The sequence below is a fragment of the Erpetoichthys calabaricus genome, chromosome 1 (assembly GCF_900747795.2).
Source record: "Erpetoichthys calabaricus chromosome 1, fErpCal1.3, whole genome shotgun sequence".
Taxonomy (NCBI): Eukaryota; Metazoa; Chordata; class Cladistia; order Polypteriformes; family Polypteridae; genus Erpetoichthys; species Erpetoichthys calabaricus.
The window spans coordinates 116,400,220-116,420,300 of record NC_041394.2 but is presented as its reverse complement, the minus strand read 5'-3'; the positions used below and the strand labels follow the sequence as shown (position 1 = coordinate 116,420,300).

Here is a 20,081-nt window from a genome sequence, read left to right as displayed (position 1 = left end):
CATCAGTTGCAAGTTTGGAATCAAATCTGGGACAGGGCACCTTTCCATCATTTGGCTCTCTCATTAACACACTAACAAGAGCCCAATTTAGAATCTGTAATTAACTTAACATGCATCTCTTTGGAACGTGGGGAGAAAACCAGAGTACTAGGAGATAAATCCACACAGACATGGGATAGAGGCTGCAGACACCAAAAGTATATTGACTCAAACTCACGATGCTGGATTCATGAATAAAATGACAGCCATTAGATAAAACAAAGGTTTTCAAGCCAATATTGCTATTTTATATATATGTGAATTTGAATCTGAACCATCTAGATAAAAAATCACAACCACTAGACCACATGGGACACAGGTTTCTTAATACTAGTGATAATCATGTGATTGCCTGTTACTAAGTTTTTCCTTTTATCTTTCTTTTCCTATTGTGGCAAATGGTGTCATTTATACATTGACCAAAATACTTCACATTTTCCTCCAGGTGGAACAGAGACAATGACATTACTGGTGAAACAGCCAACATCAGACCATTAAATGATTTTATAAAATCGCATACAATACTCTACTACAAAATATCATAGGATGATGAGGCAGAACTGGGAGGTCTACATAGATAGATAGATATTTGTCCCCAGGTACATTGCATATTCACAATCATCAATGAACTGCTGAAACTTATGTAAATGGGAATTTAATGTTCCTTTCCTCTGTTGTCAACTGGCCTTAGCCTTGTTTACCTCAAATAAATTTATCTTACATGACACTGTTTACTGTAAGTCTTTCAGGTCTATGAATACATTGAAAGAGAACAAAAGTTCAAGGATCATAAACATCAAAAGTTTATACTTATATATTTACAATATACTTTGTGGCAGCAGATGGCACTATACCAGCGCTTAACCCGACACAGACAGACACAGGAGGCACACTTATGAAAGCACAAGTTTTTCTTTTCTTTTCTTCCCTCGTGGAGAACATCTTCCCTGTTCCAATGAGTACACTACATAGTCCTAAAGCACAAACACAATACTTTCCTTCTTTATTCTCTATTCTCTTTTGTCTTTCTCCTCCACTCCTCCTCGGCAAGCTTTGTCTCCCTCCTCCTCCTCCCGACTCTGGCTCCCAGAGTGGTGACTGCTGGCTCCTTTTATAATGCCCCCGGAAGAGTTCCAGGTGCTCATTGACCTACTTCTAGCACCGCTTCCGGGTGTGGCGGAAAACCCGCCGAAGAGGGCTCAACAGCTATTGCAGCACCCCTGGATCCCAACAGGCCTGTAGATAACTCCATCTCCCATGAAGCCCTGCGGGAATCCGAAGCAATACTGCAACCCATGGGGGCTTTCATCTAACGTCCCAGGGGAGAGTACTGTTCTGCCCACGCTTGCTCCCCATGTCCTCTCCGTGAAGAGGCGTCCCGATTGGACAAAGACCCTGACCGTCTGTGACAACTTGTATGTACTGCATATATTGCAAGATGTTTTCTATTTTATTTGCATTTGAATTTAATGAGAAAAATATGTAGGAATATAAGTCTGTGCATTATATTTAGAAAAAAACCATACTTAAACAAATTCTGATTATGGAAATAGAAAAATACAAGTGTTTGCTAAAAGCTAAAGATAATAGAAGAACAGCTACCTCAGGAAGATGACTTCAAGTAAAACGCTGAATATATTTTAACCGGAAAATTTTAAGGGTAACAGATTATCTGGTTACACACATATCAATTAAGTGACTACTATTGGGAAGAAGTATGATAGAGAGAAGGTGTCTCCACCCTAAAAGACAAAGTGAAAGAGGGACTCCTCTCCACAAGTTGAGTTTTAGTTACCTTCTCTAAACAAGCATTTAATAACCATAGGGTTGTGATTTTGGCTTTGGAGTCGCATCACTTATTTGCAGATAACTTCTTGCTTAAACAAGATGTATGTTCACTAACGTTTTTTCTTTATAAGACTAAAACTGTTTCCCTGCAGTTTTTCCTCTTAAACCTCCAGCACATTTATAGACCACTAAGGGTAAATTTGTAGAACTGTGCACTCATTGTCAGTGTAAAATCCATTTATCGTTTTCATAACTCAGTAAATACTATTCAGAGCCATAGAAACCATATGACTTCAGTAGATAGTTGTGGAATTATCTTATCCCTTTGAACCTCTAAAATGTTTGATTTTATATAAATACTTTGGCAATGCTCTTCCATATCACATGCACTTCAGAACAGTTAATCTAACTGAAGCTAAGCATGTCTGGGCCTGGCCAGTACTTGGATGGGAGACCAACCAGGAAAAGCTTGGGCTGCTGCTGGAAGTGTTGGCGAGGTCAGGAGGGGGAGCTTACCCTGTGGTCTGAATGCAGATCCCAGTGACCCAGTGGACCGGATTTAAAACCAAGGACCTCAGAAAGAGTAGGGTGTATCCTGATGTCCTGGCTAAATTGCCCACCAGAGCCTAGTCATTCTGGCCAAATAATCATCTGCTGTCTCTTACGTGGCTGTCTATTGCTTACTCCTACACTACCTAACAGCTAATGTGTGGTTAGCAAACTGGTGCAAAATGGCTGACATCACATCGCCAAGGTAGATGTTTCACATTGATGGTGGTAAAAGTGACTCTCCACTCACTTTGAAAAGCTCTTTGAATAGTGAGAAAAGTTCTACATAAATGTAAAGAATTACTATTATTATATGTTAAATATTCTTTATAAGCAGAGTTATTCTCAGCTCTTCTTATGAGCAGTGCCATTTCATAAAACATCAAACTCGCATCTTAAAATTACACTCCTCCCCACTTTGTAAAAATGGTTTGAAAACTAATATTTTTACCTGGGAGTAGTAAAGCAGCTTCCCAGCAGAGATCCCAAACAGGACACGGCAACAAGGACTGGAATGACAGAGGAGAACCCTTGGAGTGCTCTGTCAGCAAAGGTCTGAAAAAGATTACAAAAAGAAAAAACTGAAGCAATGGAAACTTGCTAAATATTATGGTGCAACTGTTCCATATCTCCAGAGTTCTGGGTCCAAAACCAGCTTGGTCACTGTCTGTGTGAAATTTGAATGTTCTCCTAATGTCAGAGTGGGTTCTTCTGCTGGTACTCTTAGTGAGATACATTTTAGGTTAATTGTCAAGAATTCAGCCAGCCTTTGAAAGCCTGGCATAATAAGGGTTGATTTCTGTCTTGAATTTCCAGGATAAGCAAAGACCCCAATGTGATCTTGAACTGGACAAGGAATGTGAAGATAATGGGTGGATGGATGAATTTAATTATAAAAAAGATGCATATTTGAGTACAGCAGCATTAACAGCAACTAGATCCCTATGTCAATAATGAGACAAAGCAGATCATTCGGTTTATTGTACTCACTTGCTTACCTCATAGCTGTCAGTTCCAATCACCTCATCCTGCCATCCTTCAGAAACGGCCAGTCACCCTTATTTATGACTGTCAGCATCTATCTACTCTTTTCTTCATTGTTTGATCCAATTTCATCATGCAGCATAGCCTGGCAGAGCTTTGAAATGCACAAATCTGTCACAAATCTGATTTGTGAATTAGTTTGTGAATTTAATTTCACAAACAGATAATAATCTATAAATTAATATTTTGATGAATGAGGAAACCAGGAAGATTGTAATTGACACATGGCAACTTCCCTAGCATGAAGAGATGTTATTATGTATCAAGTTATTTGTGTACAATACAAATTAATACCATGCCCTCTGCTATAATTTGCATAATTTTCTGACTTTCCTAGCCTGCTAAGAAAAAACTTCACATAAGACAGGCTTAACTTGCCAACTCCATAATCAGGGCTCCCAAAAATAGGGAGCAGGCTTTGAAAATTCAAATACATTTAATTGGCTGAAAATGTATCAAAATGCATATCAAGTGAAAAGAAAACCATACAAAACCTTTGGCTTGAGAATCAAGTCTACACAGGATCCTTATAAAATAAGAATTTTATTATATAAACAATTGAGGAGCAAAACGGGCAAAATAAGGCAAAAGGATTTGCCTAAAAGACAATCTAAGGCTAACAAATCCAGATCCATAAAACAAGACCAAATACAAGAACACAAAGCAGTAATTCAAGAAGCTAGAAAAATTAATGCTCACAATAAATAAACCACACACCAAGTGACAATGAACCACAGAAGGACCTGCTCCAAGCTTTCAGAAAAAAGAGGCAGAAAGTGGTCCTTCAGCGGTGACATCAGAGTGGGCCCGTCTCTTTGGGTTCCACTCACAAAACAAAAGGAACAGAAAAGAACACAGCACAATACATAGATACTAAATAATAAATAAAAAGGCCAATATCAACAAAAACACACAAGTACAATAATATATTTAAAAATAAGATAAACAAAGAAAACACAAAAAAGGAAAACAAACATAAGCCAGGGAATAAACCTTGGCTATCACATAACAGATATTTTATTACTTTGAAAAGATTTTTTTTTGCAACATTCTGCAAAAATCAATTATTTTTCGTGAATCTGTTTTGTTTTGTTAAAAGTAGTTGAATAAATTGTTTCCCTCGAATACACCTCATGACTCACATATGACCATAGTTCACTCACCCATACCTTCCTTGACCAAAAAGTAATGCCAGGGCATTAGCATTATTAGCACCATTAGTAGAGCTATACAAAATTCTGTTCTGTTCTGTTCTGTTCTAGACTGCACAGTATGGGCTACAGATACTGTTAATTAAAACTTTGTTTTTATTTATTTGAAATTTCCTTCATTCAAATGTGTAACATTTGGGTAGGTTTACAGTAGTCATGCAGTTAGGTTATCCTATAAATGTATCCATCCATCCATTCCCAGGCCCTGTCTCATTCAATTTCTGGGTTGTGGGATGCTAGAGTTTATTCTGGCAGCACTATGTGGAAAACAGCAACTAACTCTGGCCAACATGCCAGTCCTCCACAGAGCACTTTTATGAGCACACCCACACTCAGTTGTACCAGGCTGGTTTAGACTGACCACTTAATCTGAAATGTAAGAGGACTACTACTCCTGTCTACTGAATTTGTGATGTAGCAATGCTAATCACTGTCCCACCAGGCAGACCTTTAAAATCATTCTAATATTTATCTGTTCATATTTATTAAAAGTGAATTCACAAACCACAGCCACAGCATTGGATTCCAGAACATCTTGAGATGTCATCACAGTGTAATAGGAAATGTTCGTCAGAAGATAAGAAATTGTCACAGTTACCATGGATAATATGATTGACAAAGGGATGTTTCTAAAAAAAATAAAAAATAATAACAAAAGTTGACCTTATATTAATCCAGTCCCAATAAATACTTATTGCAGATGGTGTAATGATTCACCAGCACAAGGAGTGAAAAAACTATTAAAACCCAGATCATGTGTAGATATTTTTTAAATGTAGCTTGCCTTATGAGCTTAATAGTGACAATCAAGAAAATTTTTAATGTCAAATTTTCATTAATAAAGAAGGTAGGTGACCAATGTAGCACAACAGCAAAAAATTTAAAAACATTCATTAAAAAAATCTCATGTTACTGGTGTTGCATAATCCACATGCAAAGTCATCCAATCGTTTGCTCATAACATTGCAGACATGTATTTTTAGTTTTTTACAGAAATATTTTAAATAAACCACTTTCTGAAAACACTCTTGTGACCGAGGTAGGAATGTGCACACACATGCAAATAAGCTATATATCCCCCCTCACTCACTGGTCAATAGTCCTGTCACAATTTCAAAAGCAAGGAACTGTGAAAATACATTGTACTGTTTACAAGGTATACTGCTTTTTCCAAAAGTAAGTGTTAATATTTTGGCAAAAAATGCATACTTTCTGAATTTGCATAGCGTGAATGTGCTTGTGTCTGCCTCGATTATGTGAACGGGGTAGATGAGGATAGAGAGAGGCTGGCTGATCCTAAGGCCAATATAAAAAGAGTTTCTCGCCAGCAGGGGTCGCCAGTTGACCATCAGAGTGAGAAGAAGGAGTCCATCTGTTGAAGGATTTTGATAACATAAGTAATTGGCTTGGGGATATACTGTAAATTTCTTCAGTTTTTCCTCAAGTATCTTGCTGAACTGATTGTGATAGAGAAAGACTGCCTTTGTTGCATGTTTCCTAATTATTCTTTATATTTTAAATGCACTGTAAACACTATATTCACTATTTCTGTCGTTGTCTTTTCCCATTTATTTTTGATTGTGTGTCATTGCTGAAGGACAGTCTGAAAATGGCCGCATGACACAGGATATAGTTTCTTTTGTTAATAAATTGCACCTTTGTTTTCCACAACATTTTGGTCTGTGTCTCATCTCTCTCTGACTCATCCTGTTTGGTCCATAAACTACAAGGTATCCAAAGTGTAGTCTGGCACCACATTCCCACTACTGTATGTCGGGTATCACACCTGATACAGGAGGACTGCTATTTCCCTCTGAAATGGCAGGATGTGTAGACCTCAAATGGAGAAGCATAGCAGATGTATTGTTGAAAATATTTGAGCTACATTTCACAAATTGTTTGTTGCTCTCTTGATGGGAATTTTAAGTGAAAACAAATCCACACCAGAGAGCGAAGTTTCTTGCATGATCATTCCATAAAATCAAAATGCCAGCAAACCCAGTTATCCTTCTCGATAAACCTTTACCAGATTTAACTTAGGTTACAAATAAATTCTACTTAATCAAGTTCTCTTTGGTCAGGTGACTCTCCTTTTGAAGTTTGTCCCTAGAGGTTCCAGGCTGGATTACTGTAATGCACTCCTCATTGGGATTCCTGGCAAGAGTATCCAGAGACTCCAGTATATTCAGAACAGCGCTGCCAGGATCCTGATGAGGGTGCGAAAGTATGATCACATCACCCCAATCCTGAAAACCCTTCACTGGCTCCCTGTTTCATTCAGAATAGAGTACAAGGTCTCCCTTCTTACCCATCAGTGCATTTATGGACATGCCCCTCTTTATCTACAGGAACTCCTTACCCCCCATAACTCCTTACGTTCCCTCCGCTCTGTACTCACTAACACTCTTCAAGTCCCCAGAACTAAGCTCAGCAGCATGGGTGACAGGGCGTTTTCATCGGTGGCGCCGAGGCTGTGGAATGCCCTCCCTGATTACCTGAGAGCCCCACAGTCGACTGAGGCCTTTAAGCGAAACCTAAAAACTCATCTTTTTAGAAAGTCATTTTGTTAAAGTATTTTATAGACTCTTCTGTTCTTTTTTTTATTTTATTATTCTATTTTTACTCTGTAGCACTTTGGGATTGCTAAAATATAAAGTGCAATATAAATAAAATTTATTATTATTATTATTATTATTATGTGAACTGAGTTCAGATTTCACATATCGAGGCAGCACCATCAAAAAATGAGACACATTAGGCTTCTGAGTGTGAGCGATCTCTTCTTCATCGAAGGGTCATTTGATTTAAGCGCTACAAAATTTAACCCATACAACATTAATGAAAGCTTTCATCACTTGATTTAATAATAATTTTCTTTGATCAATTATGGATTTTGTCACATTTCTCAAATGTGCATGCCTGTTTTGTGGCAAAAAGACGGTCAAGGCTTTAATCAATTTCTTTCTCTTGGGTTTGATTAAGTCAGAAGAAAGAAAAAAAAACTGACAGGAAATTAAGAGGTTATTTTTGAAATTGTTATTGTTTTTACATGTATTACACATGTATTCTGGGAACCCAAACTCAGAGGCAGTGAAGGCAAATTAAAAAAAAATGACAGTCAATAATATTAATAATAGCAGTAATAATACTTAAAAAATGAAAAAAAAGTATAGAATGTATGAGAAGAGCCTCACACATTAGAGAAGGGGTGTCCAACTCCGGTCCTGGAGGGCCGCAGCAGCTGCAGGTTTTCTTTCTAATCATCTTATTAATTAGTGACCAGTTGCTGCTAATTAATTTCTTTTGCATTCACTTTAATTGACTTGACTCAGACCCGTGAATTGTTTCTTTTTTCCTTAATTAGTAGCCAAAAAATAATCACAAAATGACACAAGACACAAAACGAGCTGACACATGACCAGCTAACTTGTACTCTTCAGAGCATATTTGAAAGTAAAAAAAGGTAAAGATCTCCATAAATGTTGATCTGCTTAAGTTACCAAAACATGTTGACAGCGTTCTTATGAAAAAGAGGATCAATAGTTTTGGAAATGTCTACTGTGGCAGAATGACAGCAGCAACAAGCCATGGAATTAAATAATGGGTGTAATTAACAACAAGAATAGGCTTCTAAATGAGAAATTAGGTGGAGTGAAATTGGTTGGAGTTTGAAGCACCAACTTAGCTGGTCATCTATTGGCTTGTTTCACATCTCATTTCTGTTTGGCTGCCATTTAATGAAGAAACAATTAAATTCAGAGGACTGAATCCTTAAAAACAAGGCTATTAAAATGAAGGGAAAGGAAAGGTAATTAGCAGTGAAAACTGGTCACTGATTAGGAAAAGGGCTAGAATGAAAACCTGCAACCACTGCAGCCCTCCAGGACCAGAGCGACTGAAGTGTTTTGTTTTGTAAGGGTGCATTCTGCTTATTGGAATTGGAAAAGGCCATCACATTAGAGCCACTACAACAATCAAGGTATTTCAGTGGCTTTCAGGGTTGGTGTTTTGCAGACTGTCATTGAACTCAGAGTGTTGTCAGGGTGAATGGCAAAAAGAACTTACTGTCGAATGTTTTAAAACCTAAAAGATTAATTAAGATGCCTAGTTCTTTTAGTCTAATTAGGGGGTCTTTCCCCTGCAGCCTTAAGCGTAATAAATCATTTCAAAGCAAAATTAACTGAATGCATAAATAAATTAATAAAAGACACTAAAAGAAAATATTTAATTAATAGGAATTAAACAAAATCAGGACATCTCAGAAAAAAAGAACCAAAAATGAAATAAACCAAACATACAATCCTAGGGTGAGACCCACTGCATTCCATAACAGTGCATCCGGAAAGTATTCACAGCGCATCTCGTTTTCCACATTTTGTTATGTTACAGCCTTATTCCAAAATGGATTAAATTCATTTTTTTCCTCAGATTTCTACACATAACACCCCATAATGACAACGTGAAAAAAGTTTACTTGAGGTTTTTGCAAATTTATTAAAAATAAAAAAATTGAGAAAGCACATGTACATAAGTATTCACAGCCTTTGCCGTGAAGCTCGAAATTGAGCTCAGGTGCATCCTGTTTCCCCTGATCATCCTTGAGATGTTTCTGCAGCTTACTTGGAGTTCACCTGTGGTAAATTCAGTTGATTGGACATGATTTGGAAAGGCACACACCTGTCTATATAAGGTCCCACAGTTGACAGTTCATGTCAGAGCACAAACCAAGCATGAAGTCAAAGGAATTGTCTGTAGACCTCTGAGACAGGATTGTCTCAAGGCACATATCTGGGGAAGGTTACAGAAAAATTTCTGCTGCTTTGAAGGTCCCAATGAGCACAGTGGTCTCCATCATCCGTAAGTGGAAGAAGTTCGAAACCACCAGGACTCTTCCTACAGCTGGCCGGCCATCTAAACTGAGTGATCGGGGGAGAAGGGCCTTAGTCAGGGAGGTGACCAAGAACCCGATGGTCACTCTGTCAGAGCTCCAGAGGTCCTCTGTGGAGCGAGGAGAACCTTCCAGAAGGACAACCATCTCTGCAGCAATCCCCCAATCAGGCCTGTATGGTAGAGTGGCCAGACGGAAGCCACTTCTTAGTAAAAGGCACATGGCAGCCCACCTGGAGTTTGCCAAAAGGCACCTGAAGGACTCTCAGACCACGAGAAAGAAAATTCTCTGGTCTGATGAGACAAAGATTGACCTCTTTGGTGTGAATGCCATGCGTCACGTTTGGAGGAAACCTGGCACCATTCCTACAGTGAAGCATGGTGGTGGCAGCATCATGCTGTGGGGATGTTTTTCAGCGGCAGGAACTGAGAGACTAGTCAGGATAAAGGGAAAGATGACTGCAGCAATGTACAGAGACATCCTGACCTCAGACTGGGGCGACGGTTCATCTTTCAGCAGGACAACGACCCTAAGCACACAGCCAAGATATCAAAGGAGTGGCTTCAGGACAACTCTGTGAATGTCCTTGAGTGGCCCAGTCAGAGCCCAGACTTGAATCCGATTGAACATCTCTGGAGAGATCTTAAAATGGCTGTGCACCGACGCTTCCCATCCAACCTGATGGAGCTTGAGAGGTGCTGCAAAGAGGACTGGGCGAAACTGGCCTAGGATAGGTGTGCCAAGCTTGTGGCATCATATTCAACAAGACTTGAGGCTGTAATTGCTGCCAAAGGTGCATCAACAAAGTATTGAGCAAAGGCTGTGAATACTTATGTACATGTGATTTTCTCAGTTTTTTTATTTTTAATAAATTTGCAAAAACCTCAAGTAAACTTTTTTCACGTTGTCATTATGGGGTGTTGTGTACAGAATTCTGAGGGAAAAAATGAATTTAATCCATTTTGGAATAAGGCTGTAACAAAATGTGGAAAAACTGATGCGCTGTGAATACTTTCCGGATGCACTGTATGTGTTTAATTTGCCTCATATTCAGTTCTCTTAGCAGTCCCAACTACAATACTGTATCTTGCTTAGTGAGTAAACTGACCAGCACATGTCATTTTTTTGATTTGATCAGTATGCTGATCAACTAAAAATTAGGTATGATCATTCATTATTGATAAATAAACCACCATTAATTGTTTTTTCTACTCTCTGACATAAAGATTGTTTCCGCTCAGTCCTCAGTTTGTTATGTACTATTACTCATATCCTTATTACAACTTCTTCCTAAGATCTTTTTTGCAAATAAGAGACAAAAATCTCAATACCTTTTGGAATCAATGACTTCTTCTGTGACATAATTCAAGACATACCTGTTAAAGTAAAATAGAATTCAGTTACCATGTCATAGTAAGATCAATGACTGTCTTCAGATCTAAGGTGCATGCCAGGTATGCAGGTCAACCATAATTCATTTTAGTATGCTGTATCATTTTGGGAATCCTACACACAAAAACAGTATTTTTTTTACTTCTTATTTGCACCAAAATGTTTGTAGTGATGAGTGAGAAAAATTTATTATCTCATGTTTTAATGGAAAAATTCAGAGAAACTAAGTTTTTCATAAAATAGAATTGAAGATAGAACTCTTGACCACTGAATGAGTGGGGAGGCAGGTGTTCAATTCCAAAACAAAATTACTTTTGAATGTGCCCTACTATGGTACATTATCCTACTTTTACTAAAGTAAAACACATTTTAGGAATATATATATGTGTTTTGGATAATGCCTTCCATTCTTATAGTAGGTTAACTGTTACTGCCTTGTTTTTTGGAATGCTGTTCTACACTATTTGTAGTTTATAGTATGTGAACTGCTTTGAGGTGTTTTGCACAGGGTGACAGAGATGGAATCAAGGGACCCCTCAGACATAATTTTGCATGTGGAAAGGGCTGAATTCAGACTGAACAAAATCAGCAAATGTGGCAGGAACATCACAGGGCATCCACAGTGAACGCACCAGGGAAGCATGGGAGTCACATAACCATGTGTAACCTATGCAGCGCTCTTATCCCTGAGAAAGGGAGAAAAGAGGCAAGGCCTGACTTCCCAAATTCTGGGGTAATTTGGAACAGTGTCAGGTTTCACCACTCCAGTGTAGTGAGAGAGTGGTCTGCTGCCCACCTGTGGTGGTGAAAGATTCATGATTTTCAGCTTCATTAGCAAATATCCTTTCTGGGAGCAATGGGTGCTGCTTGTTAACATAACCCAGTTGACAATTGTCAAAAGTGGATGAGGCATGCAAGATGTTTTTTCCCTCAGTGCTTTGCAAGGTAAAACATAAGATATGACACTGACAGGATCTTGTGGCCTAACACAGAGGAGAGAGTTGATGCTCAACAAATAATACTAGCCTTGGTGTTTATTTGTGTTTCGTACATTGTTTTCTAGTCTATACAGTAATCCCTCCTCCATCGCAGGGGTTGCGTTCCAGAGCCACCCGCGAAATAAGAAAATCCGCGAAGTAGAAACCATATGTTTATATGGTTATTTTTATATTGTCATGCTTGGGTCACAGATTTGCGCAGAAACACAGGAGGTTGTAGAGAGACAGGAACGTTATTCAAACACAGCAAACAAACATTTGTCTCGTTTTCAAAAGTTTAAACTGTGCTCCATGACAAGACAGAGATGACAGTTCTGTCTCACAATTAAAAGAATGCAAACATATCTTCCTCTTCAAAGAAGTGCGCGTCAGGAGCACAGCCTGTCAGAAACAGAGAGGAAAGCAAACAAATCAATAGGGCTGTTTGGCTTTTAAGTATGCGAAGCACCGCCGGTACAAAGCTGTTGAAGGCGGCAGCTCACACCCCCTCCGTCAGGAGCAGGGAGAGAGAGAGAGAGAGAGAGAGAGACAGAGAAAAACAAACAGTGAAAAATCAATACGTGCCCTTTGAGCTTTTAAGTATGCGAAGCACCGTGCAGCATGTTGCTTCAGGAAGCAGCTGCACACAGAAGGTAGCAACGTGAAGATAATCTTTCAGCATTTTCAGACGAGCGTCCGTATCGTCTAGGTGTGCGAACAGCCCCCCTGCTCACACCCCCTACGTCAGGATCAGAGAAAGTCAGCGCAAGAGAGAGAGAGAGAAAAGTAAGTTGGGTAGCTTCTCAGCCATCTGCCAATAGTGTCCCTTGTATGAAATCAACTGGGCAAACCAACTGAGGAAGCATGTACCAGAAATTAAAAGACCCATTGTCCTCAGAAATCCACTAACCAGCAAAAAATCCGCGATATATATTTAAATATGCTTACATATAAAATCCGCGATAGAGTGAAGCCGCGAAAGGTGAAGCGCGATATAGCGAGGGATCACTGTATTGTGTTTTCTTCATGTTGTACATAGGTTTGCCTTTGTATCTTTTTGTTACAGTGTTGTTGTGCAATTTCCCACTTGCTTTTCACTTTCATTGCACTTACGTATATGAATACTATCATACAATAAACATTTTTTGCGGAATTGTGTGTGTTGTACAATACTTTGCATTGTCAGGAACACATATTGGACACGTATGCTAATGTGTACTAGGAATTTCTCTTCATAGTGTTAGTGCAACATACAAGGACAACACACAATGCAAAAGAAAAATATAAGAAGATAAAACATAAAATGATTAAATATGATACAGCATACAATGGCAAAACAAAAAATAATGAGATAGTAGGATTAAAATGTCTAGGCAGTCTAGTATGCAGGTGTTCCTACATACTGAGTTGAAGCTCAGACCTGATTAGTTAGAATAACTGCACATGGAAAAAAACTGTAGCTGTACCACAATGTCAGATTTTCCACCTCTTGTCTGTATATGGACTCATCATTGTTTAAAATGAGTCTTAGTATTATGTCATCTGCAGATTTAAGAAGTTTGACAGACAAATCACCAGAGAGTCATTTGTATAAAGTGAGGAGAATATTGGGGAAAGGACACATCCCTGCAGTGTTCCAGTACTAAGGGTTAATGGATCAGACATCTGTTTGCCCAGCCGCATGTACTTTTTCCTATCTGTAAGAAAGTCTGAATTCGAATTCAATGGCAGGCTAAATTGGGCAGGTTGAATGGGGTGAGTTTCTTATCCAGAGGCTCTGGGATGATTGTATTGAAAGCAGATCTAAAGTCCACAAACACGATCCTCACATATGCCCCTGGCTTATCAAGGTTTTGGTAAATAAAGTTCAGACCAAACTTTACTGGATCATCCATAGAAATGGGTTCAGGAAGTCTTTTGTAGCATTCTTGAGGTTATTTAGAATAAGGTGTTCAAAGGTCCTCATTACCACAGAGGTTAATGCTACTGGTATGTAGTCTTTTAGGACTGTGACCTTTGATTTTTTTTTTAGCTGCTGGAATGATGGTGGAGGCCTTGAAGCATGTACGAACAGTGCACAGATCCAGAGATTCGTTGAAAATGTCTGCATATACTGTAGACAACTGGTCTGTGCTGTGCCTGAGTGTGGAAGGGGAAATAAGATCCTGGGGCCTCACGCATAACGCCGTGCATAGAATTCACACTAAAACATGGCGTACGGACAAAAGTGGAAATGTGCGTACACTCAAAAAAAAAACAGATGCATAAATCTGTGCGTACACCAACTTCCACGTTCTTCTGCTACATAAATTCCGGTCAAAGCGAAAAGAATTACGCATCTGAATATGCAAATCAATATACATAGCCCTTAAGCTCAGCGTTCTGTGAAAAGACAATGGCAAAAACACGGGGGTAAATAGAAGAATTTCAGTGAATACTAAGTGGAGGCAAGGAAAAACGTACTATTTGTTGGTTTGAACAGTGGTAAAAACAACAAAAGGAAGTTGATTGTGTGGCATAGAGTATCAGAGAAACTTGAAAGTTCAAGGTCACGAAGTTGCACAGTGCCCGAAATAAAAAAGAAGTTGTCAGATATCAAAGTCGCAGTGAAAAGTCGAATTGTAGCCCACCGTCTGATAGTCATATAGAAGCTTATTAGGGTACAAAGAAAAGATAATAAAAATAGGCACACAGTGGGAAAAAAACACGGAACTTTAATCTTGAAACTTCCACTTTAATCACGTAGTTTAATTTGTCATTAAAGTGGAATATCATAAACTTCATCTTAAAATCTTTAATTTACTAGTTTCTCAAATACCATCGTAACTAAAGTAGCATGTTAAATGCTTTGTATTGTATGTGTTCTTCTATGTGCTCTATGTGTGTGAATCACTACGTGCTTCTTAAACGAGCTTTCTCTTCCTCCAACAGGACACAGAATCCATTACATTCATGATATTACAGCTCTCTGAATAATTTAAATACTGAGATGAATATTTGATATCATTTTCATGATGACAGGAAATAACACATATTATTAAACATGGGAACACGGTGGTGCAGTGATAGTGACAAGCTGCTGCCCCCTCCAGAAATTGTTCCTGCCTCCCGCAAGATGCTTGTTGCGCTGTGCGTGACCTTCGATGAAATAATTTACTGCAGCAATACTGCCTCTCTCAAACATACTAACCCTCTATTCCTGTCCTTCCTTTTCTTTCTCCAAGTGCCCAGTCACCACTAATCAGTTCTGTAATAGATGTCAAGCCATCTGTAAGCTTAGAATGCCGATTCTTCAGAATATTTAAGAAACATTGAAATATTATCGTAATACATGTTTAATTATTCTATCCGTCTATCCATCCAGTGTCACGCCAGCCCCAGCAAGAATACAGCATTAGGCAGGAGCAATACCTGAATGGGGCGCCAGCTCCTTGCTAGTGCTGTGACACCGTGTCCTCACATGTTTAATTATTAACAATATAGATTATTTAAATGATATTAACATTTTATCTGTATAATGTAATAAACATATTTTGCTGCATTTCATCTTAAAAATGATATCATCATCATATGTAAATACGCGCTTTATAAAGTGGCTCAAGTTGTGCAATATTATAACTGTACCGCAAGTTTACAGTGAGGTAATTGTACAAATAAGTACAAATAGTTCTACAAGGAGCACTTGATGGACTGATTGATTGAGTTTATAGTTCTTGGCATGAAACTGTTTTTGGCTCTGAAGCGTTTGTCGTATGAGAGCAGTTCAATAGACTGTACGCATGGCTGAGGCAGCATGTGCTTGATGCTGTATACCGGTAATTCTCTTTCCGTTAAGCAGCTGTAGAGCTGTGATTCCACACTCAGATACAGTGGGATAAGTACTTGAGAGTAACAACGCTAAAGCAGCTATGGTATTTGGAATAGTTTGGCCATTCCATGGACCATTATATTGTTACAGGTTAATTACAATCAGATGCCTTAAACTAATAAACAACATGCGGTTAATTTCAGTGTATTTGTTTTTATACATTGCGATGTGAGCATTGAAACGGGCGTTTGCAACATCTTTGTGCGTACGTACCGTTCATACATGAGGCCCCTGGCCTGCAGCTTTTTAAATATTTTGCTTTTTGAATAAGTTGCAGATGTCTTTTGCAGTGATTACAACAGGGGAATCTGAGAAAAAGAGCAGTGTAGAGTAGTGACAGTGAGACCATCAGGTAGATTTATGTCCCATTGTCTTTCAAAGTGAACGTGAAACTGATTTAACTGTTTAGCCATACTGGGATCAGCAGAACTGTCTGATGTTTTTTTCTTGTAGATAATGACCTGTTTAAGGCCTCTCCAGACTGATGTCCTGTCACTTGTAGACAGGGCCAGACTGGGAAGCTTATTCAGGCCGGTTATCCCAAGTCTAACCCAGTCCACACAATATACATCAGTTTCCTTGTACAGGCACAGACTCAAAAAAGCAACAAACACCATTTTGTCTTGGAATTTCTATGAATGAGGAGACAGAATAGATTCATCCATCCATCCATCCATTATCCAATCCACTATATCCTAACTACAGGGTCACGGGGGTCTGTTGGTGCCAATGCAGGCCAACATAGGGCGCAAGGCAGGAAACAAACCTCAGGCAGGGCGCCAGCCCACCGCAGGGCACACACACACACCACGGACAATTTAGGATCACCAATGCACCTAACCTGCATGTCTTTGGAGTGTGGGAGGAAACCGGAGCAACCAGAGGAAACCCACGCAGACACAGGGAGAACATGCAGACTCCACACAGGGAGGACCCGGGAAGCAAACCCAGGTCGCCTTACTGCGAGGCAGCAGTGCTACCACTGCGCCACCGTGCCGCCCAGAATAGATTCAGTTTTTACAAATACATTTCACTCTTAAATTCACTTAGTAAACAAAAAACTGAAAGATTTCATGTAGCCTATTCAGTCACTCTCTCATCATAGAGCTAAGGTTTAACTGTCAGAGCGCGAGAGACACACTTTAAAAATATTAAAATAAAGTAAAAACAAGGCATGTTCATTAACAAACTTATCATGAAATAAAGAACAACAGGTACATTTAAAACACAAATCATTCCACTCACATATGTGTTTCATTAATAAAAAAATAAAATAAAACATTTTGTGTCACCTATTCAGTCACTCTAAGGGAAAAAGGAAAAAAAACATTAAAAATGTGACCAAACGCTACATTTCATTAAAATTTAAAACAAAAATAAAACAAAATAAATACATAGTAACAAATACCAAAACCTACAGTATACAACATCCAAATATAATTCAAAGTATATTATACACTTTTAAACAATCTTCATATATAACTTTAATCACAAAAGCACCAGACATATGCACCTCTCATCATAGCGCTCCTGTTTAACTGTCAGAGCGCGAGATGCAGGCGAAGTCAAAACTTGACTTGAACAAAAACAAGAAACCATCCAACCAGAAACCAGAAAAGAAACCATCCAACGTTAAACCGAAGGGATTTGTGCTCACTACAGAGCAATAAAGCCTGCTCGTTTTCCAGTATAATAACACTAGTTACCCATTTAAACACATTAGTTTATTTCACTGGTTGCTCTGAATGCCAGGCCAAGCCAGGCAGCAGACCACCGGGAAAGCTCCTGCTGATTGTAAATGTCAGTCCTGCTCTGCTTGTAGACAATTGTTTCTGAAGCTTATCTGAGTACTTTCTTTTCACAACTTTGATCCCTTTCTCCAAGATATACTTGGCTTTCCTGTATCCCTCACGATTTCCAGTTCTGAAAGTACACTCTTTGTTCTGGTGCAGCTCTGGTGTGAACCAAGTCTTATCATTGCTAAACTTCACAATTGTTTTTGTTTGTAAGCAGGAATAAGGTGAATAATTGAATGGTCAGTATTATGAAGTTAAACATGGGAGAAGACATGATATACATTCTTACAGTTTTCCCCAGTTGCTTAAGTACATTTCACGGTGCCCTCATTCCCTCAAACATTTTAACACAATAACGTAACATCTCACTCATCTGTGCAAATTCCAGACTTCCAGCCCAAAAGCAAACAGTCAACTCAAAATTATTCATTCTGTCACTTAAAACACATTTTACTCAGATGACACACACAAGCAAGGAAAAATGGTCAGAAACACAACGACCACAAGACACAAAGAGGATCAATTCAGAACACTATTCTAAAAAACTTGATACAACCAGGAACCATATATTTCACACTTATCAAGATTTTCATTGATAGCACTCAACATACAATACTGAACGTGTATAGATACATCACATGCAAGACCAAGTTTCAAGTTTTAATTTTCCTCAAATGCACTGCTCCAAATGCAACAGTGTATAAAGTCATGAGCAACAAAAGAAAAACACATTTCATGTTTTAGCAAGTCTGCTAATCACTGTACATTACAGGCTTTGTTCATCAGCATCATATCTTTGGGCTGGGTCAGGCCACAAAGCCTCATTCACTTCATACAAGATGTTTGCGTTTCTAAGGCATCAAGGGATATATACTTGGATGTGTGTCATCCAGGCTTGGAAGGATTCTAAAGTGATATCCCCACAGGGTTCCCTTATGGGCCACAAAGGATTCCCTGCGTCATAAGGATTCTGGACATAAAACTTCCACCACCATACTGAGAAGAATTCTTCTCTGTGTGGTTGAGAAATGCTGGTGAGAACAAAGTGGGAAACCTGGGATAATCAGTGAACCAGTTACTTATGGCTGCAGCTCGGTGAAAACTGACGTTGTTCCAAATCACAATGTATTGTGACAGCTCTGCCTTTCCAGCCTCATTTTGTTGTTGTCGCTCAACACTCTGAAAAAGGTGATCTAGGAAATTCAACAGATGTGCTGTGTTGTAAAGGCCCCAAATGGCATGGTGTTGGAGAAACTCTTATACACTTATGGCTGCACACATGGTCACATTGCCTCCCCACTGCCCAGGTATTTCCACAATAGTATGCTGCCAATAATGTTGCAGCGGCTTCTTCTTCTTTTAGTGAGGTTAAATCCAGCCACCTCAACAAAAATGTAATCATATGGCATGTCCTTGGCATCAAGCTCAAAAATTCTCTACAATAAAAGAACAGAGATAAGCACAATGTACAGTAAAAAGTTTGAACTTTGCATGTACACTTAATCAGTGTTGTACTTTTTACTGTATCATGACTTGGTACTACATACTGTATGAGGGTGCATAGGTCTTCATTTGGTCTGAATTCCTTTCAAAAGGGACTTTGTATACCTGCTTCATGTTCAGGTTGTTACAACATACTATGCAGACAATAGTAGAAATAGTGATTTGATGTATACCCTGGAATGATCTTTTATGACTCTGTTCTGAATTTCCCATAAGTGAATAATGTTGTTGGCCACGACCACATTCACTATTTCTTGTTTTTGTGCTTCGACAGGAGTCATTATCTGTCCCCACTATGAGGTCACCTTTCACTTCTACACACACAAAACACACGCACACACAATGCATCTCTGGGAGCTGCAATCAATGTGTACAAAAAGCACAGTGGAAGATCATAGTACAGTTTAATTTTTGGTTATGATCAATCCAGTACTGGCAATATAAACATTTTTCTACAGCTCCAGGGAGACCATCCCTGTAATTATTCAATGTAAGTCTGTTAAATGCCATAAAAGTAAAGTGCTTTACCTGTTCTCAATTCTGAAGGTACGGACTATGGAGGCAACTGTGTAGCAACTGAGATTTGGACAATGTACAAGCACATGGTCAACCACAGTAGCATGACTGTCATCTTATATTATAGTTCCTTGCTTTCCTTTTCCTTATTCTCGTCTGGCTCCTTGTCTATTATCCATTTTAGGTTCATTCAAAAAAAACCATACTAAAGGCACACAGCTTCATTTATACGCAGTCAGTAGTTTAGCATCAACTGAGAAGCAATTTGGCAGTGTTTTCAGCTACAGTACAGAAATTAGTGCTAACTGAACTTAAGTTTTGATACTGTACCTTGTGTTTGATTAGAGAAAGGAATGTTTTCAGATTGGCTGTATGGTGATAAGTGTGTTTTACCAATGGGATTTGTGTTTGAAATCTGCTCAAATGGTATAACCAATCTCTGATGGAATTCAAAATATCCACAGATCCAAAAGGTGCCTCTACAAAGATGGTAAGTGCCTTTTTAAAGAT

The 20,081-nt window shown here is 38.8% G+C and overlaps 1 protein-coding gene across 3 annotated transcripts in view; it reads right to left on the bottom strand.

Annotated features, from left to right (window-relative positions):
- Positions 1–20,081, bottom strand: part of LOC127528761 (cystine/glutamate transporter-like) — an 81,326-nt gene that overhangs the window by 15,062 nt on the left and 46,183 nt on the right. For all 3 annotated transcript variants that reach the window (XM_051929528.1, XM_051929531.1, XM_051929537.1), the window contains 3 exons: positions 10,851–10,895; positions 5,137–5,260; positions 2,828–2,931 (listed from right to left, as the gene is read on the bottom strand). In XM_051929528.1, the coding sequence (XP_051785488.1) occupies positions 2,828–2,931; positions 5,137–5,260; positions 10,851–10,895 (273 nt within the window). The remainder of the gene's footprint in view (positions 1–2,827; positions 2,932–5,136; positions 5,261–10,850; positions 10,896–20,081) is intronic.